The following is a 25,305-nucleotide window of genomic DNA, read 5'->3' on the forward strand; positions in this document are numbered from 1 at the left end:
CAGCTGAAAAACGGTCATTTTGCTTTATATTTATTAAGTTTACATGCCATATATAATAGATCCCCAAAGGCCACCATGTTGAGCCATCACTGATCAATTTCATGAGGTATAAAAGTACTACAGGTGGATTTGCTTCACTGGCGTTGCCCTGTGGGATCATTTGGCCTTTTGAAATAACAAACCTGCAAACAGGCAACGGCAAGATAGTTAAAGAAAGATAGATGAAGGTATTGAAGAAATGAGCTCCTAGTCATGTGTTTCACTGCCTTTTCTACCCTTTGGGATCAAGGATATTGTTTGCAGCAGAGCTACTGTTGGATTTACAGTGAGAGACTTGATAGCGCATGTTAAATTACCGTGGGAACCTCTTGCAGTAGTTTAAAGTGCTGTGGGGGAGCCGTTTCCTATGGGAGAACAGGCAATTGCAATTCCAGTAATACTACAGTAAATACTTGCTGCAATCTGCCTTAACTGAAGGGTGGGAAAAACTACCCAGTCGGTTCCTTGGTGTTTGCCCTTGTTGGCAGATGAAGAGAATGCAGGCCCCTTTGGTTTTGATCACAGAAGCACCATGTAAAACCACAGAATGCGAAGGATCTAGGCTTTTAGTCATGCTTAGGCAATACCCAGTGAGAGCAACCTGTAGACATTTTCTTCCCTGAACGAGGGACGATTCAGGGAGGAAAGAAACACAAGCAGGAAAAAAAGGGAGGGACAAGAACAGAACAGAACATGGAGGGAAATTCTCTCATCTATTCTTCATGATTACAAATATTGAACTTAGCTGTAATGCCCAGGAAACAGCCAAAGTCTTGACAGCCAATTTTCTCCCATATAGTGTTTTCCTTCAGTGAAGGAAGCATATACCTGAAAAATGTTGTGTCAAAATAAAAAATCCATATTGCGGGAGAGATCTGGGAGCAGGAGCTGGCAGGAATGTAATAATCTGTTTACAGATCTGCCATGTAAAATTCACATTCTGATGTAATCTCAGTCACATCTGTTCCTCTGTGGAGTAAAAATGTTTCATCAAAATTGGCACCTAATTGAACATTAAGCAGATATTAATGGAAGATACATACAAGCAAGAACACCATATGGGCAGAGAACCATGGTTTAAGATAAATCTGTGATGGGAAGATCTATGCATACATTATTTTATTTATCTCTCCCCCCCCCCCCCCGGCAATAGTGGCTCCTGCATACTGTATTTCACGCTGCTTTCTTAAAATCAACGGGAGTTTAAAACACCCTTTGTCATGAGGGCAGGATGGGGGTGGGGGAGGGATAGAGTGCAATTTGAAAAAAAGAAATCAGAAACATCACAGTGCACATGCTAGTGCAACTCACTGTGCACACACAAGCTCAGGTGTGCATATGAGGAGAATTATAGCCATTGCTTCTGAAATATTTGCATTTATTTAACACAATTTACACACCACTTTCTCAGCATAAGAAAGTGGACCTCTAAGTGGACCTTTTAAAATATTTACCAGATAAACCTGTAGTCCCCATGAAACTGGGCAACCATTCTCCGAGAAACCAGTACCAGCAGCTTTTGGTTGGCTTCATGGGACAAAGCAGTGTGATGGGACTTTGCCCTGGGAACTGCTTCCCCTTCAATCCATTAGGTCTCAGGGGAGCTTTGTTGGGAGCTTTCCAGAAGACTGTATCCAAGTTTGTTTAAATATTGTTTAAAACATATACCAGTTTTCACCATGTAGCTGTCAAAGTGGCTTACAGCAATAAAATATATGGCATGCAACAGTTAAAACATAAAATTCACTTCCAGAATTTAAACCTCAAGAATTTCAAATTGAAAGGATGTAAAACATCTAAGACATTCAGAGTGCAAAGTGCTTCTGAAATAAACTGTTTTGACTGGCGTCTGAAACAGTAGGGACAGTGCCTGTCTCTCGTGTACTAAATTGCATGGAGATGAAGATGGAGGGATGGAGAGAGGCAGTTGCACGCCCCCTGCTTGTGTCTTTGAGTCTTGTGTCGATATCCTGCACCTCCCAGTAGCCCCCCTCGTGGGTTCTTCCCCCACATGGGGGCATTGTGAACTATTATGAAGTTCTGTTTAAGAATGGCACCATTTCCATTACTGATGAAAGTAAAAGGACAAGTTGAACTATCTTACACAGACCATTCCCAAGAGCAAGATTACAATAGGAAAATCTTCTTAAACATGCAGACCTGCAATTGAGATTAACCCCCCACCCCACCAACAACTGAATGTGAAAACAATTACGGAAATTGCATTTGAGATAAATTACATTTATTTTTACTAAAGACTTAAAAAAACAAAAAACCTACCAAAATAAGTTTCAAAATAACAAAAACTAGAACTTAAATACTATAACTTAATTGAACTGTGATTTGATGTATTACTACTTCCTTTGGGTTTTAATATGACTTTATACTCTTCTGTTTTAATGCTAACTTTCTATTGTTGATATTTGATTTTCATATGTTGATATTTCATGCTGTGAACATTGCTTTGACATTATTCCAAAATGAAAGGTGCTCCTCCTTTGAAATCTTGGCAAATTAAAGGCAGAGAATTTTTAAAAGGAAAAGCAATAATTCAGAACAAAGATAATCTCTTCCTTACACTGCCTACAAAATAAATACTATAATAAAAGTGAACATTCTGAGTGTCTGCCTTTAAATCCCTGCCCTCTTGCCTTATGATTTCTTATCCAAGTGTATTAGATGTCAGAAGAGCCACTTCTCTGACAGGAAGTGAAAACACAGACCCAGAGGGAGAACCGAGAAACAGCGAGGAATTCAGAGGGGAGGGAGAAGAAGCAGAGACCAGCGGAACTTGATCTCTGGGAGGCCCAGAGTGAAGGAATGCAGTGCGGAAGCTGCAATAATGACACAACGGAAGAAGGAGAATTAAGGGGGGGGGCGTTGAATCACCCAAAACTCGTAGATTAACTAGGCTAGCCAAAAAACGCGGGAAGGGGAGAAAGAAAGTGGGGGCTTCCTTGTTGGCGACGGAAGAGGAGGGGCCCAGTTTTGGCAACTGGATCATGGAGGGAGGACTGAAGGAATTTAGCTCTGCCAGAGCATTTGTAATTGACCAATAAATCTGGAATAATTAACTGCTGGAGTCGTGGGGGGGGGGGGGACGGACGGGGACACCAACCTGACATGAGATAGCCTGCTGAGAAGGCCTTTTGTGTCAGAAGTGATGATGCACCAGGGAAAACAAAGGAAGGACAGGTGGAGGGGTAAAAGATCCACTGTTTTAGTCTCAGTATAGCCCAGGGCCATGTTAAATATGTCTTTGTCTATAATGTGCAGTTGTGCTTGTTGGCTTGCTTAGAAAATGTGCATCATGGGTCATTCCAAGTCATTTCAATGAGGTCATGTCACCCTCCGTCTCGGATGTTGATGAAATTTGGTGTACATCCATCCCTTATGGTTGAAATAAAGGTAAAGGTAAAGGTACCCCTGCCCGTACGGGCCAGTCTTGCCAGACTCTGGGGTTGTGCGCCCATCTCACTTAAGAGGCCGGGGGCCAGCGCTGTCCAGAGACACTTCCGGGTCACGTGGCCAGCGTGACATCGCTGCTCTGGCGAGCCAGCGCAGCACACGGGAACGCTGTTTACCTTCCCGCCAGTAAGCGGTCCCTATTTATCTACTTGCACTTTAAGGGTGCTTTCGAACTGCTAGGTGGGCAGGAGCTGGGACCGAAAGACAGGAGCTCACCCCGCCGCGGGGATTCGAACCGCCGACCATGCGATCGGCAAGCCCTAGGCACTGTGGTTTTACCCACTGCGCCATAAACCCCCTTAATCCCCCCCTCTATTTTTTCCTGAAATACTCATCATTTTATTGAGCTCTGTGTAAAATTTCAAAGAGATCTGATTATTGGTTATGGAGAGAAAAAATAAAATGTACACAAGGGTATCTTATGCTGAGGGTCTCAAGAGGGACAGACAACGCAGATTTAACAAAACTTCAAAGTGCTATAAAAGTAAAACCGTTTGAGATAGAGGGAAAAAATTTAAGGGATTTCTTTCAACTATAAGGGAATTATAAGGGATTAATTTCAACTATAAGGGAAGGGTGTACACCAAATTTCATCAAAATCTGAGATGGTGGGTGGAATGACCCTCACATCAAGTGCCAGAGCTAATAATTGAGAGAAGTCACATGTGGGTGGGATGTGTTAGACTGCTTTTTTATGTATATCAGTGTTTCTAGCTTTTATTTTGTTTTAGATTTATATTAGTTTTATTTTTTCTGCTACATTGTACGTCTCCTTGAATCTCCATTTTGTAAAACAATATCTATTTGTCTAATATCAATGACAGAGAGAGAAATTCAATTTTATCAGCATTTTAATGTGAAACTATCTAATTTGCCATTCTCAAATCAATATGTGAACTGGAACACAGCTAACTTCACACATCTCCAAATATATGAATACAAGAAAGCATATATTAGGCAAAAGTGTGACTAAAAATTGACATATTAGTGAAAATAACACAGAGAATGCATAATCTTAGAGGAAATTGTTTGCAGAATCCTTTATAATTGTCAAAATTACATACAAAGGTGTGTTTATTAGAATAAATTTGCACTAAAATGTGGACAAATGTTTATAAAGATTTTTTTTTAAATTGCAAACCAGTAGAGATATGTGGGGAACTGAATTTAAAATGGGAAAAATGAGAAACTGGGAGAAGTGAAATTGATGGGAGATTCATCCATCCCTCATCACAATAGGCATAAATGTAACCCTTTCTTCCCTTATTACAGTCCTGCTGAAAATCTCTTCTCTGAAGCTGCATTGGGAGTCAATAGAGATTTCCCTCCTTGGTGTCAGTGGAAATCCCTTCAGAGGAGGGATTTTCCTTAGGATCACAGCTGGGAAGGAAAAGGTGAAACCCCCCTCCATGTCTTCTGTGGTGTCCAGAATTATCAGTACTGCTAGTTGCATTTTTTAAAACCTGTAAGTTGAATGTAAGGGGTCACATTTGGTTCCCTGCTCAGTCAGAAGAGAATAGAGGGGAAAGATTGAGACAGATAAGCAGAACTTTGTGTGCCTTTTGAGTCCAGGGTAATAATGATTTAGGACAACAAAGGATACTGGGCAACCATGTCTTTCACACACCACCAATGTTCTGCAAATAATTGAACCACGCAAGAGCCCCATAATCCCCCCCCCCCAGTGGAGACAATGTCAGCTCTAAGGAAACTGAGGAAATGGATTGATAGTCATACCACAAATCTAGTCATATTTACTTGTCATGTGTTAATATTTCATTTTCACCACAGCCAAGATTGCAAATGAGGCTTAGCAGGCAGAGTCTGTGACTTGTCTCGGGCAGCCTAGTCATCACAAGACATCAAATGCATGGCTTGCGATTAAATGAAACAGAAGGATGTTAGCCTATTGACATTTTAATCTACTAATGGTTTACTTTTAAGAAATAACCAGCAGCAAAACAGCAGAAGGGAAGGGAAATATATGCATGAGGGCTAAGCCTCTCCGCATTACCACAGTCAATTAAAACCCTTTCCAATTGATCCGCAGGCCCTTGGCAGATTACAAGGGCACACGCTGAACTCTTGGTGTCTGATTTGAATTCATTATGGCCATTTGCAAGCTTTACGGCTATCTGGCCCACCTCAAGAAGCGGTTTCCAGCAGAGACAGATGTTTGTTGTAACTAAAAGACTCAAAGAAACCCTTGTCCAGTTGTGTCACTACTTCTTGTCAGCAATCAACAAACATTTGCACTCCATTACTTAATTTTGGAAAGCAATAACACTGGGGAGACACCTTTAATAAAAAAATAAGGTTTTTTTAAAAAAAATTTTTGGAAAGCAATAGTAATTTCATTTAGCAAATCAGAATATTTCCTAGTGGTATATCATTTATTAGATTTAGGTATTGCTATTCCAACACAACACAAAGCCCTGGTTTTGATTTATAAAGCCCTGGATGGCCTTTCACAGGCTGCATCCCCACTTAAGTTCCATCACAATATTTCAGATGACTCACATCTCAAAGAGGGTTGATCTGTTATATCCCTTACATGAATAAAATCTAGTGACTGATTGATATAATGAACTCCCGGGCATATGTTGGTTTCCAATACAGAGGTTAATCTCCACTTAGGAAATACTGCATCTGCTGCCTGTCACATATGAAATGTTGTGTGTATTTCTTACACAAGCACCTGGATGGATGATGAGAAAAACATTTGTGCTGTGTTCAATATGCTTTACAACCTACTCCATCTTAAGGACATAAGGAGAAGCTTTTGGATCAGGCCAGTGGCTTATCTAGTCCAGCCTCCTGTTCTCACAGAGGCCAACAAGATGCTTGTGGGAGACCCACAAGCAGAAGCTGCGCACCTGAGCACTCAGCCCTCCTGCATTTCCCAGCAAGTGGTATTCAGAAGCATGGTGGCCTCTGACCATAGAGGCAGAGCTGAGCCAGCATGGCCAGGAGTCACTTTTTCTCCACGTTGGTTGGTCATCGCTGTGTCCTGTGGGAGCAAGTTCCATCGTTTAACTCTGCTCTGCACGAAGAAGAACTTTTTACTCTTCCAACATTCAGCTTCATTTGGTGTCCACGAGTTCTAGTGTTATGAGAGGGAGAAAAGCCTTTCTTGGCCCACTTTCTCCATAATCTTTGAGACTTCATCCATGTCACCTCTCACCTTTTCCCTAAACTGCTCATAGGGCAGTTGCTTCGTCCCCTTGATTATTCTGCTTGCTCTTTTCTGAACTCTGTTATATCCTTTTCGAGGTGAGACCATTTATTGTGTGTTTTGAATCCCCCCCCCAATATTTCTATTTTGATGGCAACCTCAGGAGTTGGCTAGAAGTTGTGTTTGGGGATTTGGGCAGAAGGTGGCTGCCATCTGCTCACTAGCTCTACACGCCACCCTTTCCCCTTGTATCTTCCTCCCTCCTCTTCTGTGTCAGCTTCTTGGACCCCAACTCAATGCAAGAGTCAAATTAGTTCAGTTTAAAAGTATCCCTGTGCTTAAGTTGCATTTGTTGTTGCTTGAAGTTAGAGGAAGATATCTAAATTGTTCTTTGTCGTTGACATTTCAGGGTCTTGCACAGTATTCTGTCCTCTTCTATGGCTATTACAATAACCAGAGAACAATCGGGTGGTTGAAGTTCCGGCTGCCTCTCTCCTACTTTTTGGTGGGAGTTGGGTCCATCGGTTACAGTTTCATGGTTGTCATCCGCACGTAAGTTTCTTCTGATGTTGATGAAATAAAAGATGGAATATATATTCACAGACTGATCCGTATTTCTACTTAGTATTTATTGCAGTCATACCCTGCTTGTCTTCCAAGATGCTTGAGGCAGCATGCATGATTGTCCTTACCTTGTTTCACAAAACCTTGTGAGGTACCGTAGGTTAGCTTGGGAAATTGTGACTAGTTCAAGTTTGCCTAGTAATCTGCATAGCTGAGTGGAGATTTGAGCAGAGACTCTCCAACCCTAGTCCCATACACTAACCACTGCACTGCTCAGACTCTGTCCTTCTTGTCTCATCCTCGATGCTCTTGGCATTTAGAACTTACTGAAAAGCTAAATGCATAAAATCAATTCCAGATGAGGTTCCCTTTCCATCCTGTCCCCCTCTTAGTACAGATCCCACCAAATCTCTAAAAATTAAAATTAAACCATTTCCCATTGTCAGCTTAAGTCCAGTTGCTGTATGACAATCTAAAATGGAAGGTTGGGGTGTGGGGAGGGCAAGGATGTTTCTCTTGAATTTGATTGTATTGAATCCCTGGTGCAGCACCTTCAACAGCAGGATTAATGAATGTAGGGTTTGGGGTGCGGGGAGAAGGTGAGCAGGAAATCCTCAACTACTTTACTGTTATTTAACATTTTACAGCAAATGTTTATTTTATTACTCACTTTGGAACAAATAACAGTCTGGCAGAGGTGTCCTAAACTAAAATAGCACCACATTTTCTGTACAGCTAAGATGTGTGAAACAAATGTGTAACAAAGGGAGTTTCTTTTTTTGTAAAGTGTTCCATCTAGCATAGTGCTAAGTAACACTCAGAAATTACAATCATTCTTCCTTATCTGGCCTTGCGGGCTGGAGATGGTGGGGAGAAGAGAGCAGGAACGTATGGTTAGGAATCCAAATATGGAATAAATTGTAAATGGTTGTTCACAAGATGGCAGTGGTTTTTGTGGCCATTGCTACTAACTGTGCAACTTGAAAGCCTCATCTTTGCTGGTGCTTTCTCTTTGAGAATCACACACAGAGCGTGGCCAGTTTCAGGGCCAGCCCAACCTTTGGTGATGCTGAGAGACAGGGAGGGAACTTTGCTGTGCGCCATGCAGAGTGCCCTGCATTCCCTAAATCAGCCTGCTGCTCTCAGGCCCTTTGATAAGATACCATTCCTTTACCAGTGTTAAACTAAGACTCGGATGCCTGTCTGGTTAGCTTTTGTATATGGAATAGGGGTAGGGTGCCATCTTGCCCTTTGCCTCAGGAAGCAAAATACCTTGGGCTGGCTGGCCATCTCTTTTCTTTGCACCAGCCTCCTGCTGCATTCAGTGCCCCAGTCTAGGACACCTTCCCTGAATGTTTAAATATATCAGCCGTAATGAAGATGCTGCAGGTGCAGGTTTCTATGTTCACTTCAGGCATGATAAGAAGGAGGGATATAGCAAAGATAGAGCCCATCCTTGGATGCTAAGGGTCCCAGGCTCAGACCCTGGCAGGGCGAGGGAAAGGTCAGTCGGTTAGCTGACGGTAATTTATTAAAGGATGTCACACCCTCCCCACCTTTTAGTGCTCAAATCAAGGTGGGCACAACCCTTCCTTACACGCTGACTCAGGGAGTGGGATCGCACTGGCTGGCCGCACACCCTGTCAGTCCTCTATTATGTTTCTGTGACAATGGGATCTACATGCGTAGGGCTCCTCAGTGGGAAGAGCACTCGTGATTGGCCCAGGATTCCCCTTCATGTGAGGGAGCCCCAAATGCATGCACCCCCATTGACATGGATAGGGTCCATCCTCACTGAGGCTGAGCCATGCAGCAGAACCAGTTGTGCTGCCCTAAATCTGCCTCTGGCAGATTCCTCTTTGTTCCGTGGTCTGCATGGCCAGGATACAGCCCACTGTGCAAATGTGAGAATCAGACCAGCTACTCCACTCTCCTTTGTCTCTAGCCCAACTCCCACTAGTCTGCAGCTTGTGGAAGCTTCCCCACAAGAGAATGCTGCCTTTGGACTGAAAAATGTGGCCCACCCCCATTCTAAACCCTTGAAAAAAGCCATTTATTTTAGTCTCTTCACTCCCAGAGTATGCTTGATTAAGGTACAAAAGATTTCACTTCAGAAGTTACCATTTTGTTTTAACCCAGTCAAGAGGGAGCCATTAAAAATATTTCTTTGATACTGTATTTGTGAAAAATCTTCCTACTGAATCCTCTCAGGGAATTATAGCTGAGTAGCTGCCACCCACCCACTGGGGTTCTCCCCACCACCCAAAAATCCTTGCAGCGCAATCCCTGGAGGCAAAGCAAAAGGAACACCCTGGGGTGAACATGCACTGTATGTGTTAAATTTCCATCTGGCCACGAGATAATCTTGATCTATATTTAGGTAACCTTAAGAGCAAATCCTCTTATATTCTTTGGCTTGTTGATGATTTCACAGAAAACAATATGATAAGTGCAAAATCCAACTGCAACTGTGAGCTTTTTGTTTGCTTGGCTCTTTTTTATGGTAGTACCTAGAAAGGCATAACAACTGGGGAGAGAAAAGGGAGAATGAAATTGGTATGACATTTACAGAAATTATCAAAGTACAAATCAGCCATCAATATTCCCATCAGTCCATTTTTTAGCTCTTTGACCAAGTTACCTGCTGGTCTTAATGGCCCCTCAGTCATCCTTTTTATTGTGCATTCTTGATTATTTGTGTTCATGATGCTCTGTGGGCAGTCATATGCTTTCAGTTCCATCCGTGGGTGGCCATACAGCTTCATTCTGAGTCAGCACATATCCTGTAACTTCCTGCTAAAATTAACTTTTCATAAATGCTCTTGGGTTTGTTTGGTTTTCTGTCCCACTTTTGTTTTGCTATTGCCCCTCTGGACAGCAGTAGTGTGCTATAGCAACTGGCAACTAATAAGGCAAAATAAACCCACAATGAATGTGCTATTAATTGTGTGAAGAACGTGTTGTAGAATACACCCACAAAAATACACCAATCTGGAGGACCCTAACTGTGGCAATGCATAAAGTCACATTTTGGAGCACCATTTCCTCCTCCACAATTTCAGTGAATCTCAATGATGTCTGAGCAGGAACGCTGCTTGGTGTCACAAACAAACACAGAGAAGGGCCACAGGCCATGCTGTTGGGTCCAGTGAATCCCAGAGGGACCACAGCTCAGTGGAAGAGACTCCGCTTTGCATGCAAAAAGTCCCACAGCCCTTGCGACTCCAGTGGATCAGGTAGCAGGTGATGAGAAAGACCTTTGCCAGAGGTGCTCACTCTGATGTAAAGCAGATTCCTAAGTTCCTTAATAGAGAAGTAGGTCCCACTTTATTCAGTGTGGATCACTCTCCAGAAAATGAGCATTGGATTGCAACTAAGAATTGTTTAACCTGCAGATTATGCAATTAAAGCTTCTTTTTTTAATGGTGTGATGTATGTTTGTTAAATTGTAAGTTATACTTCCTCAGTTTCTTAAAGGAGCACCTGTATATTGAGATTCTGGCAGTATGCAAATTTAATTAAACTTGATTGACTGAGTAAACAATTAGTCAGAAGCATTTGACCAATAATCAACTAAAATGTTTTAATCAGTTGACAGCCCTTAGAAAATAAAGCGAGATTTACCCCACCCACCCTCCTGAGATTTTCTGAGGACTGTTTCACACATTGTTTTGCATCCAGAGCTGAGATCCGCAGAGTCCCAGGGGCACCAGAGGAAGGAGGCGCTGCTCTCGTGGAGTCCTCCTTTCCCTGCAGCCCTCTGAAAGGCCACTCCGGGGGGGGGGTCAGCATCTTCCTGAACGGGGGGCAGGTAGCACTGGCACTGGGAGTGGGGGGTTTCTTCCCTTGGAGTGACTTTGCTGAATCTCAGATCCATCTGTGATGGGGGAGGAGCAACTCTAGGCCCAACCCATTACATTTTTAGCATGTTAAAAAATACTCTTCCCCCCCCCTTTCAGAATGGCAAAGAATGCCCATGACGATGGTGGTGGAGATGATAACAGTTTTAACTTCAGCTGGAAAATGTTCACGAGCTGGGATTACTTGATTGGCAATCCTGAAACAGCAGATAACAAATTTGCATCAATAACAACTAGCTTTAAGGTAATGTATAAAGTCTGGTCTCAGGTATGAATGTCACCGAGGTTCATATACTCTTTGCAGACAGAAAGTACCGCTTTCAATCCCTGACATCTCCAGACAGGGCTGGAAATGTCTCCTGCCTGAAACCTGGGAGAGCTGCTGTCAGTCAGTGTAGACAATACTGGGGTAGATTGCTGCATCTCTGACCCAGGGAGGAAGGTTGGCTTCCTGAAAAAAGGAGGGAAAAGAGACTGAAAGGCCTTGGAAGAGATCTATGAGGCCTGGTGAATGAGAAGATCCTTGTCAACAGCCTGTAAACAAAGGTGGTTCTTGGATTCTTACTACGCAAACTGATTCTGAGGGAAGAGTCCTGGAAAAAGAAGGCCTGTCATATTCCTGCAGCTGCGGAAGATGACCACTGAACTGGCAAACGCAGACGCCTGAGCTGGTTGGCTTTCAGCCCAGTTTTGTTGTGCCACAATATAGTTGGTTGCAAGTTTCTTTGCTTACATATCCCATAAAACACCTTGCTGCTGTTAGTCACGCATCAGGGTCAAACAACGTGTTATGCATAATGTGTAAAGTGAGCCACATCTCTTGTTTTTTCAAAATTAATTCTAGCCCTGCGAGACACCAATTGCTATGTGGATTGCAGCAATCTTGGAGGGGAGATTAACCCTCTCTTTCCTACTCCAGCCACGACTCCCTGTTCCTTGTTTCAGCCAGCCAGCCTCTGAAGGATGAAGGACACGGAGGAAAGCCGTGTCCCTTATGAATGGAGTGAGTGGTCAGGCTTATACTGGCAGAGACGGATCTTCAAATAGTCTGCATTCATGGACAACCTGTTGACCTCCAGATGGTTTGAACAGTTCTGCTGGCTGGGGCTGATGAGAGTTTAGTCCAGGCACCAGGTCGGCGGGGGCTAATTTAGGCGAATGCTATTATACTTCTTGGTATCATGAATACTGATGAATGTTTTTCTTGTTTGTTTGTAACAAATACAGGAAGCAATTGTGGAGGAGCAAGAGAGCCGGAAGGAAGAGAACGTCCACTTGACCCGATTCCTGAGGGTTCTCGCTAATTTCTTTGCCTTTTGCACACTAGCTGGGAGTGGCTACCTCATCTACTTTGTTGTGAGGCGATCCCAACAATTTGCTTTGGAAGGCCTTGAAAACTATGGCTGGTGGGAGAGGAATGAAGTTCGTACCAGCATGTTTTGTTTTCTAAAACAGATGTATGTAGGAAGGCTGGGTTGTCTTTACCGAGCAGGGTGATGTAGGGCAGGGATGAGGGATCCTGCCCCCCTTGTTGAGAGCCACATTCCCTCAGGAGTCATCTGGACTCAGGGCTGCATGCTAGTGGTGGGCCGGAACAGTGGTTAGGGAGGCTTTTCTCTCTCTCTCACTCAGCACCACCATTTTGCTGCTTGAGGTGGAGTACAAGATGAAAGCCGCTCCCACTTCCACATACTAAAAGTGACCATACTTGCAGTTGAATCTTGTGTCAACACTGGGCAGCATATTCTCCTCCTCTGTAAAGCAGCAAACCCAACTCTGTCCTCCAATGTCTTGCCATCACTTTGTGTCTCACAGCACCTGCTGCTTCAGACGCCTCACTCTGCCTAATGATCGGACTGGCTGTCACCGCCTTTTCTTCCTCCTCCCCTTTCCTGCCATCTCTTTTCTCTCTTTCTCTCCCCCATCTCCTACCCTCTTCTCTCTCTCTCTGTACAGAAATTGCATTGTGCTTTCTCTCTCCCTCCTTCCCATAATGGATGGCAAAAGCAGTTTATGTGATTGTGAAATATTCAGATTTATGAATAAAGCAACCAAGTGCAGGTGGCACCTAAGAGAAACACATGAGCATAAAGTATACATAAGAATTATACATAAAAATAAAAACTTGAGCTATGCAATAAATAAAAAACACATAAAAACAGAATCTTAAATCTTGAGGGAGTTTATGATATGGCATCACATAGGGTTTGCTCTTTCCAAAAACATCCTATTCACTTAATGGGCAAATGCAAGCCCATTTGGATCCTGGCCAGTATTGGATCTACACACTCTTTAACTGGCCTGCCATCATTACAGCAGCAGGACAACATCTGCTAGGATTAAAACTGTTGAGGCTCTTTTGTTCTTCTTATCTTGCAAATAAGAAAGAAGAAGAAACGATTTCCGACTATATCACTTTTGGTCTGATAGCTTCCATTCAGTCGGATTTCCTTACAATGTAAGACTTACGTTCTCTTCCTCTTCGCTTCTCCGTTTCCCATTGTTACATGTTTTACTTTATATATTAGTCTGACATCATTCCTATAGTGTAACAGGAAACACAGTCAGCTTGTCTGAATAGAGGACAAGGGAACTGCAGATTCAGCCTTAAGGAACTACATTACGTAGTTGATGTACCTTGAAATGCCCACACAGCTGAACAAGAAGCCTGCCAAAGTCTACAAGGATACTAACAGTCCATAGCTTTCTTAAAGTGGATATGTGATAGCAAATAAAAAAGATTAAGATATTGCTTCTTGTATCAAAATGGTCATGAAAGCCTAGGTTGCACATCATAAAATAGCTGACACGTTTTAAAAAATATTTCCTGTTATTGTAAATCACATTCTTTTGCAATAAATCAGAAAATGAAATAAGACTTGCGGAATGAATTCTATGTTAAGACATAAAGAGCTATACCTGACTAACTCATACTCAGAATTGACTCATTGCAATCAGTGGGCTTGAGCTAGTTGACTAACTGAAGTCCATTGATTTCAGTAGGCATACTCTGAGTATGACATAATCAGGTACAATCTAGTACCGTATATTGTATATAAAAAAAATAAAGCTGCCATTTCATTCGAAGCTGAAGAGACCCATAATGATCGCTTCTCTATCAGACTACACAGAATGGTTTTGCAATGATGAGATGACATTGATTTTATTGGTGTTACCAAACAGTTCACGCAATGAAGTTGAGATGGAAAATCAGGTTTAAAATATCATTAGCAATGATCTTGAAGGCAAAGTTCTCAGCACATCTAAGGGAGAGAAATCTCCATAGCATTGACCATAATTACTTAGCAGTATTATTTGTGTTCTGGTTTCCAGCAGGAGGTGTTTCAGTTCAAACAACAGAAAGACACGATGGATGCCAGTCAAATATTTAATTCTGCTTGCAGACACACTGAAGCTGTGGCAAATCATTTTGCTTCATAGGGTGGTGCTAGGGATTGCTCTTTCTTTGTGAGAAAATGTATTCCCAGTTACAAGTCCGTGGAAATCTGTATATCATTGATCGGTTGCATTAGGAATATAAAAGGGCAATAAGATGCCCTAACAGCTGAGCCAAAATATCTACCGTATTTTTCGCTCTATAACACGCACCCAACCATAACACGCACGTAGTTTTTAGAGGAGGAAAATAAGAAAAAAATATTCTAAACGAAACAGTGGGTGTATGATTTTTGTGGTTCATGCTGTGGCCACAGACACGTGATCTGACAGTGAGTTTGGAGTAGCCCAATGCAAAAATCCTGAGGATCCATGTGGATCCATGCTTTGTAACCACGTTTTTGCACCACTGCGGCCCCAGGCAACAGTGGGTGCGTTATTTTTTTGGTGCAGGCTGTAGCCATGGACATGCTATGTGATCTGATGGTGAATTTGGGGTGACCCAGTGCAAAAATCCTGAGGATCCATGTGAATCCGTGCTTTGTAACCATGTTTTAAGTGGGGAGGGAAGGAAAAGCACTCAAGGGACAAGGAGCATGCGTGGGGTGGGTGGAGAAGGATGCTGCTAATAATGAAGAAGAGGAGGGGTATAAGGGGAGAAGGCTCCTCTCCTCTCCCGCTTTGCTCCTTTAAAGCAAGCAGGCTCTGCTTTTCTCCCTCCTCCCCGCTCATCCCCGGCTTAGCGAGCTGAAAAACTTTGCTGCTATTTAGCGAGCTGAGTAAGGAGGAGAGAGGAACAGAGAGCCTGCTTGCTTTAAAGGAACCAACCGGACAGGAGCCGCTTACACTCGTGTAAGCGGCTCCTCTCCTCTCCCGCTTTGCTCCTTTAAAGAAGCAGGCTCTCTGTCCCTCTCTCCTCCCCACTCAGCGGCTCTTCTCCCGCTTTGCTGTTTCAAAGCAAGCCACGGAGGAGGGAAGGAAGGGGAACCATGGATCCTCTGCTCACGACTGCAGCAGATCCCCCTCGCCACCCGTAGGCATTCCCTCCATAACACGCACAGACATTTCCCCTTACTTTCTAGGAGGAAAAAAGTGAGTGTTATGGTGCAAAAGATACGGTACTTAGTTTTGGGATTTCTGTTACCATTACTGAAAAACAGTATGTTTTTCCATGTGGTTTAAAGTGCTGCCCTCCACATTTTGTCCCGGACACTAAAAGGCAGCTGTGGAAAAGCCCTGATGGACTTTTGAAGTGCTGCGCTGCCCTAGATGTTGCCTGCATGCACAACTTAGGGAAGTTCATGACTCTTGGGGGCCCTGTCCTGACCACAGAGGGAACCCACGGGGCTTTAATTCAGACCTGTACTCATCTGGAACCAAGACAGCTCCAGTTTTCTGTCTCATGTTCACTGACAAGTGGACACCAAGGGAGTGTTCGGCCCCTGGTATAGAAAGGGCTGGTCCCTCAGAAGTCTCTCTGTGGTGGGCTCTCTTTAGAGGTCTCAGTTAGAGGAACCAAAAGGCTCCAGTTTGGGATGACCACCCCTGCAGATTCTGGTGGGTTTCTTCTCCTCTTAGCTGCTTCTCAGAGGGTCATTATGACATTAGATGCAGTTCCTGCATTTTAGCAAGCTCTCCTCCAGCCAATATGAATGGTATTAGGGACCCCCAGCTTGGCCTGCATCACAGGGGTGATGTTCTAGAAAATATTTTAGTGTCATAAGAATTGGAAGTGACGTCAAAGGTCATCTAGCCCAACTCCCCGCACCCTGCCAGTTCAGGGAAATTGACGGCTACAGCTCCCTGAGAGGTGGTTCTCCAGCCTCTGATTAAGGACAGTCCATTGCCTCCTCCTGCTAAACAGCTTACACCATCAGGATGCTCTTCCTAAGGTTTAGTTGAAATCCCCATCTTCTAATTTTAGCAGTGTTTATTATTATTATTAAGGGTATTGTTTGTATTAGGTGTTTTATTGTAAGCTGCCATGGTTTATTTAAAAATTAAACGTAGGATGTAAATGCAAAAAAAGCCCCCCCCCAAAAAAAAATATTGCAGCAAATTCAGATAATGTGGCAGGATTTTTCAATTTGTTATGAAATGTATAGCTGACATCCTGAGTTATTCAGCAACTGATCATTTTGAACTCAATAGTAAATTGCAATAAATAACAAAATAGCCCATTCATCTGATTGTTCTGCTAATTATATAAAAACGAAAATATGTTTCCATGTGAGAAAACTTTTATTGTTGCTTTCTGCAGCGGAGATGTTAGATTACCATCATGGCACAAACAATGGGTAGCCAAACCATGATTTATATGCACTAAACTGTTAATTCTTAATGAAAGTATAATTTTAATAGCAAGCAGTCAAGATTAAATATTCTTTATGGTGCTGTTATGCCAGGGAATGCTTAACACTAGTGTTTAGATTTGGCTGTAATCTCAGCCTTGTTTACTGAAAATCATAATACCACACAGAAGCTGGGGAAACACAGCTGCTTTATAGACAATAATTTTGCAGGTTTCACAGTCTGGTGCTAAAGGTTACTCTTTGATGGCAGTTAATCATTCTCTCAGCTGTATTTTCTTGTTACTAGTTTGTTGCTACTAGGAACTAGAGGTCTGATGAATGGAATGAATGCATTTATTAATTTATCACAACTACACAATCAGATTCTTTTATTTACTTACACTATTTTTATACCGCTCTGGGGCAACAAGAAGACATAAAAATATAATATCAATAAATCAATAAAAAAGCAAATTGTATGTGTATGTGTGGGGCAGCAGGCACATTGTATAACACAGTATTACTAAGAGCAGATCTAAAATTCCATATATCAGTTTTTGCACATCCAAAAAGCCTTGGAAAATAAAAAAAGGTCTTTAGCTGGTGCTGAAAAGAATACAAGTATGTGGGCACACATACTCTCCCATTTCTTGTTCTGTGCAGATCAAGGATGTCATGATCTGTCAATTGCAATTCACTCAGTTTCTCATTCTCCTGTCTTAAATTCAGTTCTATAATCTACTGCAGCATTTGCAGTATTTTTAATAATCATTAATTTTTTTATCATTTTACTGTGAATTTCACTGAATATGTGGTTTTGACTAATGTACAGATTTTTGCAAGCAATTTCTCTTAGTGCATTTTTGTATGTTATTTTCACTAATATATTCATTTTTATGCACATTTTGCTGTGATGTTATGCATCTTTGTAAACATTGTTTGTATGGAGAATTACATCACACACAAAAAACACCGGGAAATGGTGTAAGAAGCTTTTAAATCTACTTTAAAACAAAAACAAGGTTTGGTGATCCACTTTCTTTGTACACTAGGTGTACTAAAGTGATGCCTCTCAGGTTGTAGACTGGAATTCCCATCATGTCTGCCCATGGACTCTGCTGGCTACAGCTGATGGGAGTTGGAGAACTGATGCAAAACATCAGTGCTGAAGGGCCCCATGGTGGCTGCCTATGTCCTAAAACTGCTAGTAGGAGAGCTTAGGTAAACTTCTTAAACTTGTTTCTCCCCTCCCTCTCCAGGTAAACATGGTCATGTCCCTCCTGGGAATGTTCTGTCCCACTGTATTTGATGTCATCAGTGCTCTGGAAAACTATCACCCTCGAATCGCCCTCCGGTGGCAGCTGGGGCGCATCTTTGCTCTCTTCCTGGGCAACCTGTACACATTTATTATTGCTCTCATGGATGAAATCAATCTCAAGGCAAGTTGGCTAATTTTTATATGTCCTGTTTATTTGCAGCTTTCTAGAAGAAGGTTCCAGTTTGAAGTCTTGAGCTCCAGAAGGTTACAAAGATATACTTCTATATTCCAGTCCAGCTAAATTAGTCACAAATAAGTCCAGTGGAAACCAAGAGAACAAGTGAGCTTCCTTTGGAATTAACCATGACTAACTTTAGCTGGCTTGGGACATGGAGTTTGATTCAGAGTATCCCTTCTGCCAGTAAAGGTAAACGGTAAAGGTAAAGGATCCCTGGACAGTTAACTCAGTCAAAGGCAACTATGGGGTGCTGTGCTCATCTCACTTTTTGGGCCGAGGAAGCTGGCATTTGTCTGCAGACAGCTTTCCGGGTCATGTGGCCAGCATGACTAAACCGCTTCTGGTGTAGTTGAAGGGGCCAAAACCCACGGGAGGAAAGGACTGGTGGGTTTTGCTGGTTCACCTGCCCACACTGTCCTGGAGGGTCTCCCACCCTTTTCAGGGAACTGGGAGCAGGAAGGGCAAGGCTCAGTTGGTGAAAATCACCTCCCCACCTTCCTCTAAAGTATTTAGCTATTTCTGTGTGGCTAAAATGGAAAGGCTACAGGGGGGGGGGTAGTAGTAGTAACAACAACAACCACCATAGTACATTTATATAGTGTCCAACATTTCATACCAAGTGAACCACAAGAGAGTGTGTGTGTATTATATATATATTGCACTAGAGGTTTTCAACCTTTCTGAGTTCATGGCTCCCTTGACCAACTACATTCTTTCTGTGACTCCTTTGTGGGGCTCAGGAGCCCAGTTAGGTCCCACCTTGCCTGCAGAGCTGGCAGCCCTCAGCCCTTTTTGAACAGCTTCCCTCAGCCTCCTCTCCTCTTCCTTCTCCTTGGGAGCCGCAAAGAGCGGGGCCTCCCAGAGGCAACATTCGCCTGTGGAGCTTATGGCCAGGGCTGCTGCAATAAACAGCTGTGCAAGCCTTTGGGAGGCAGAGATGCAAGAGGACACCAGAGGAGGGAGGGAAGGAAAGAGGGACACCCCTGTGGCACCCCTGACCATCCTTCAAGGCACCCTAGGGTGCCACGGCACACTGGTTGAAAACCACTGTATTACACAATTAATAATGTATGTGCTTCTGTTAACAACACACGAGACCAAAAAAAAATAAATATTTTTTAAGTGTTTAAGATGTTTCTTCTTGAATGTTGCGTAGGGCTGCCAAAAATGGCCTTGCGGGCCAGACCACCTTGGTGTTGATGCTTCACGCACATTATCTCATTGGTTCTTACAACACCCCTGTAAGGTTGTGGTGAATACTGTTATTTCTGTCATAAGTCAGTCTAAGCAAAAGTGGCTTGCTTAAGGCCACCTACTGGGTTCATTGGAGAAATGCTCTCTAACGATTGACACTAATTAGCTACTGAGCCAAAAGCCCTAAACAACTTGGGACCAGGACATTTAGTTGTTTGTCTCCTCCTGTCAAGATGAAGCCAATCTTGAATGCCTTCCAAGGAGATCTAGTTGGTCATTCCAGGACCAGTGAATTGCCCTGGCTGTTCCTGGCAACAGCATGGAAGGGGGTATTCCCAAGAATGGCCTCCCTTGGGTGGTTTGTGAGGCGGAGACAGCAATGACTTTGAAATGCTTCTTAAAGACCTCTGTGTTTACCCAGCCATTCCTGGAATCTGACTCTTAGTTTTTAATTATGTTTTATACACTGTTTTGATATATAGTTGTGTTCCATTTTATTTCACTTTTATGAAATATTATTGTCTGTTGTTATATTTTTATTGTCTTTATGTAAACCACATAGAGATTTTTATTATATTAAGTGGCATAAATTTTTAATAAATAATGATCTAAACATTGGACTCTCTGGTTTCTAGCCAGGTCTGTAGCTACCACATCCCCCACACCCCTCGCTGCAGCCTCTGTGTAATTTGATTTGTGCTGTTGAAAAACATCTCCTTTTTCCCAGCTGGAAGAAGAGAAGATTGTGAGGCAGAACATGACAATTTGGCTAACCAACTTGTACAACGGGACCCTCCCTGAAAACGTCACTGGCCCTCCCCCCCACGTGAGCCTTGCGGATGTCCCTAGAGGCCCCTGCTGGGAAACAATGGTTGGTCAGGTAAAGCCATTTTGGAAAAAACAACAACACCCAAAGCTTCTGGAACGATGCTTGCTTGCTGATTCTCACAAGAGTATTCATTCTTAATGCATTCTGACCTCACAGACTTAACTTTCAGCCCGGAATCTGAAGGAGGAAGGATATTTTGTTGCTTTGATTCCAAGTCCTGGCCCCAAGAAATAGACGTGGATGAACCCATATTTCTGGGAGCATCAGCCTCCTCCTAGTCTGGAGTGGGGTGGAAATTGCAGCTCACTCTAATAGAGGGGATCTATGGTTCGAAATTTGGGGTCTGCAACGAGACTGCTCTGTGTTTTGGCAGCGTTACTAAATCACTGAGTCATGAAAGTCATCCTGACTTGAATTACAATCCTCCTCCTCCAGCCAAATCCCTGATCTCTACCTTAGCTGTGATTGAAGTAGTGTCAGGAGGCAGCAACACAAACCACAAACTTAAGGGAAACCCAGTAGATGGAGACATGCCCTCCTGTGGATGGTTTGGCCAGAGGAGGCCTAGTCTATAATTCCGTCTCAACCTTTACTGCATGGTCTTAAACAAGTCATGATATCACAGCTGGGCTATCTCCCAGGATGCATCAAGCTCTTTTCACCATGAAATATACAATATGAATATATGAGAAACAAAACCCTGACCTCTTTCCTAGTTGTTTAGAGCAGATGGAGAATGAATGACTGGGAACATCCACTTAAGTCTTCACAATGATGAAAGGGATTCCATTTAATAGTGTGCCTGAGCTAGGTAGCCTATTTGGATATATTCACACAGTAAAATTAGCCAAGGATGTGCATTTTTCCTTCTGTATCAGAATTTGGTATTTTATATTTTTCAATTTTTAAAATTATTATTGTACAGTGGTACCTCAGGTTAAGTACTTAATTCGTTCCGGAGGTCCGTTCTTAAACTGAAACTGTTCTTAACCTGAAGCACCTCTTTAGCTAATGGGGCCTCCTGCTGCTGCTGCACCGCCGGAGCCCGATTTCTGTTCTCATCCTGAAGCAAAGTTCTTAACCTGAAGCACTATTTCTGGGTTAGCAGAGTCTGTAACCTGAAGCATATGTGACCTGAAGCGTATGTAACCTGAGGTACCACTGTATTGTTATTCCTACTGTACCCCACCCTGGGATTATTTTTTTGCAAAGTGTGGGTAGTAATTTTTAAAAAAATAAACAATCACAAGCAAACAGGTGATATTCCCATATTGTGTATGCATCATACATTTAAAGCATATTCCAAGGAATACTGGGAACTGTCGTTCGTCAAGGGTGCTGGGAATTGTAGCTCTGTGAGAGTGTAAGCTACAGTTCCCAGGATTCAATGGGGGGGGGGAGAGAAATATGATGTAAATATGCATTAAAATGTATGGTGTGTAATCAGTCTCTATCTACACATGGATTGAACTTTCCTCCCTAAGCAACCAAGAGCTTTGTGGCACCGTTAAAGTGCACAAGCCTGTTGTTTTTGCTGCAACAGACTAACACAGCTTGCCCCCTGGAAATTCTTTTCCTGCACATGACTATTCCTTTAATAAATCCTTTCCCTCTGGAAAAAGTGGGCAAAGGACCCGGGGAATGCTCTGAACACTGTATTTCTGAAATTTTACAGAGGGGCAAAAGGTGTCTGGGAGGCAATGGGCAAGATGATTCAAGATGATTCTGCTGACAAAACACTTTAGGACAGCATCCTGCTCCCCATTTAGCATGCGTGCACAATGTAAGAGTCCTCTAAGTTTCTTCTAAGTGTTCCAGTGGCCCATTTCAAACACCAGGAGTGAATGGCAGGAGGATAAGCAGCGTCGCTTCCTTGGCGTTTGCCAACGCTCTCAATAAAGAAACAACCCAACCCTTTGCTTCTAAAAAAGAAAACCTTGTTTCTGCAGGAATTTGTGCGGCTGACGGTCTCTGACACTGTGACAACCTACATCACAATTTTAATTGGTGATTTCCTAAAAGCTGTCTTTGTCAGGTTTTTCAATTACTGCTGGTGCTGGGATTTGGAATATGGCTTTGTAAGTATTTGACTTCTTGCTCCTCCTTCTTTAAAAAATGAATTCTTTCTGAAATAATAACAATAATATAATGTAAATGTTCCAGTACTTGACACTGTACTATGCTGTATTATACTATACTAGCAGTCCTACACGATACTGTACTGTTGAATTTATGGAGAATATATGGGAAATGCATGGTTGAACAAACGACTATAAACTATCTTTAGAAACGTAATGCTGATAATGCCTTGTCAATCTGATCTTTGTCTGAAGAGCTCCATCTACAGAGTCCACTCCCAAGAAAGATTTTGCATTTGATTTATTTTTCATAAGGAAAAGGAACTCAGGGGATGCCATGCTGAATGAGACTGAGGTTCACCAAGTCCAGGATTCAGTGGTGGCAACAGCAAACATCTTGGATATGTCTGAAATCCAAAAAGAATGACACAGACAAAACATTCCATAGTAGGGCAGTACCTCTATTAGTTCAACCAAAATGTCACAAGATAGGGAACAAGCTATGGCCAGGTCTTCAAAATGCAAGTATCCACATAGTTCTCTTTAGGCATCCAGTCTCAGCAGAAAATGGCCCAAAGTGAGGATGGGGCAGAGGCACACAAGCCCAGCCCCCTCAACATCATGTGCGCAGGCTCCACTTCAGATCTCGCTGATAATATTTCATAAGAAAGAAGGCAGCACCTTCTTTGTATATCATGTGTGTATTGCCTGCAATTTGTACTGGGCTAGCAGCAAGGCATTTGTTCTTTAATGGTGCCAAGTGAGCCAAGTATGATTGATTGATGTCTTATTTGAGATTTAATGACTGTGACTTGTCCAATTTTCTAACCTCGCCATTAAGGGAGCGCTTTGTATCAGGGGATTCTGATGGGCTTTGCGCTGGTTTGCCAACACAGAGCATCTGAGGCCAGCCAGATATTTTAGGTTTATAATGTAGACAATCACTTTTTTGGCTGGGCTCTTGTGTTTTCAACAGCTGTGTGGCAAGCAGGGATTCAGCATATGGAGTTTTCCCCCAGCACCTCATCAGTCAGGAAAATGTCTATTGGTTAATTTAAAAATATATATATTTTCTGCTTAAAGTGCAGCTGTTAAAGACATAGAAGTCACTGCCAGCAAAAAGTTTATAACTATATTAATGAGTGCTCACACTTCTTTAATTTTAACTTTAATTTTTTTAAGGGAGGAATTCAGTGTAGTGCTGAGCAGCTCACTCTATCAGAGCCAGCATTTCTGCTTTCCTGGGAGAATGATCTGCCCTCTCCTCTCCCTGGTGTGCTTCCAGGGGCTCTTCTGACACCCCCCAAACAAATTGGGGGTGCATTAGGGGAAGGAGGGAGGGGAGAAAGCCCCATAGCGCTAGGGGAAGTTTTCTGCTGGCAGGACTAAAGTGGTGCCTTGGTTTACGAACTTAATCTGTTCCAGAAGTCCGTTCTTAAACAAAAGCGTACTTAAACCAAGGCGTGCTTTCCCACAGAAAGTAATGCAAAATGGATTAATCCGTTCCAGATGGTGAAAAGCAACCCCTAAAACAGCAATTTCACATGAATTTTACTATCTAACAAGACCATTTCTGGGTTAGGGTTAGGGTTAATTTTAGGACTGGGTTAGGGTTAGGGTAAGGATTAGAATTAGGGTTAGTTCAGGGTCAGTGTTGTTTTACGTTTTCTTGTGATTTTGATTCATTTCCAGTTGGCTTGCTGGGGAGCGCCTGGCTGCCTTCAGGTGGTGCAGGGGCTCTCAGATGCAGCTTCCGGGCTGCCTCCACCTTCCCCGACCCCAGCAACTATGCAGGGGCGGGCCGGGGATATCTCAGCTGTGAAGGGAGGCTCCACGCGGCCTATCGGAGCAGCCCCAATCCCAACTGCTACTTGAGTGCAAGCAGGAGGGGGCAGGAATCCCTCAGCTGGGTAGGGAGGCTAAGTGACAGAAGGCTGTGCCAACAAAACAGAAGTGTACCCCCGAACGTCCGTTCGTATGCCAAAAAACCCCACAAAACCCCCCACAAAAAACCCCAATGCAACCCAGAACACTCATTTCCGGGTCTGAAGTGGTCATAATCCAAAATGTTCATTAACTAGGCTGTTCGTAACCCGAGGCACCACTGTACTTAGTTGAGTCCAGACCATAACTTGGGTGCTGCACCCCACTTTCTGCCCCCATAACAATGCCCCACATTGTGAATACAGATAAAATCTCAACCTAAATTAGAGGCACGTATGTAATTTGTTATTTGTGGATCTTTTGGACTACAGCTTCCATCAGCCCCAGGCAGCAGAGCCAAGGGTGAGAGATCATGGGAGTTGTAGTCCAGCAGGGCACCTGGAAGTCACCTGGTTGGGGAAGGCTAGAGAAACTGTTTCCATATGCTACATATTTTGGTTCAGTGAAACAAAGCATACATAACAAAGTTCAGTTTTTATTTTGGTACAGTTTAGTGTGGGGTTCAGAGGCAGAAGGGGGAGAACAGTTCTGTGTCTGATCTTTAACTTCCTGACAACATCTATGACCTGAAACAGAAAGAAACACTGGTTATTACTTGTTTTGTACTTAAAAAAAACACTAAATCTCATTTTATTATTTAAAAATCAACATGTTAGATTCTATTACATCTATTATAGTGCCATGCAGGCCTAGAACTCTATATTAAAAACTCTACAGTCAGGTGTCATTTAAATATTATTTTGCATATGTGTTTCAGATTATATTATTGCCCCGGTTCTGGAGATTTGTTCATTTGCTTGAGGAAAAACTGTTCCTAATGCAAAATGATCAATATGCAATCTTTGCACATTGTTTTAAAGCTTTGTTGCAACTCTAAGAGAATTCATTATGCTTTCCCTTCAGCCTTCATATTCAGAATTTGATATTAGTGGAAATGTGTTGGGCCTGATCTTCAATCAAGGCATGATCTG

General features: G+C 42.8%; 1 protein-coding gene across 1 annotated transcript in view; it reads left to right on the forward strand.

Annotated features, from left to right (window-relative positions):
• TMC1 (transmembrane channel like 1) overlaps nucleotides 1-25,305 on the forward strand; it is a 53,262-nt gene that overhangs the window by 18,604 nt on the left and 9,353 nt on the right. Inside the window, 9 exon segments of the mRNA XM_077935958.1 lie at nucleotides 378-396; nucleotides 6,860-6,905; nucleotides 7,052-7,234; nucleotides 11,206-11,350; nucleotides 12,334-12,528; nucleotides 18,053-18,232; nucleotides 20,211-20,363; nucleotides 22,262-22,390; nucleotides 25,238-25,305. Coding sequence (XP_077792084.1) covers nucleotides 378-396; nucleotides 6,860-6,905; nucleotides 7,052-7,234; nucleotides 11,206-11,350; nucleotides 12,334-12,528; nucleotides 18,053-18,232; nucleotides 20,211-20,363; nucleotides 22,262-22,390; nucleotides 25,238-25,305 — 1,118 coding nt within the window.

Source organism: Podarcis muralis, chromosome 11, assembly GCF_964188315.1.
Source record: "Podarcis muralis chromosome 11, rPodMur119.hap1.1, whole genome shotgun sequence".
Taxonomy (NCBI): domain Eukaryota; kingdom Metazoa; phylum Chordata; class Lepidosauria; order Squamata; family Lacertidae; genus Podarcis; species Podarcis muralis.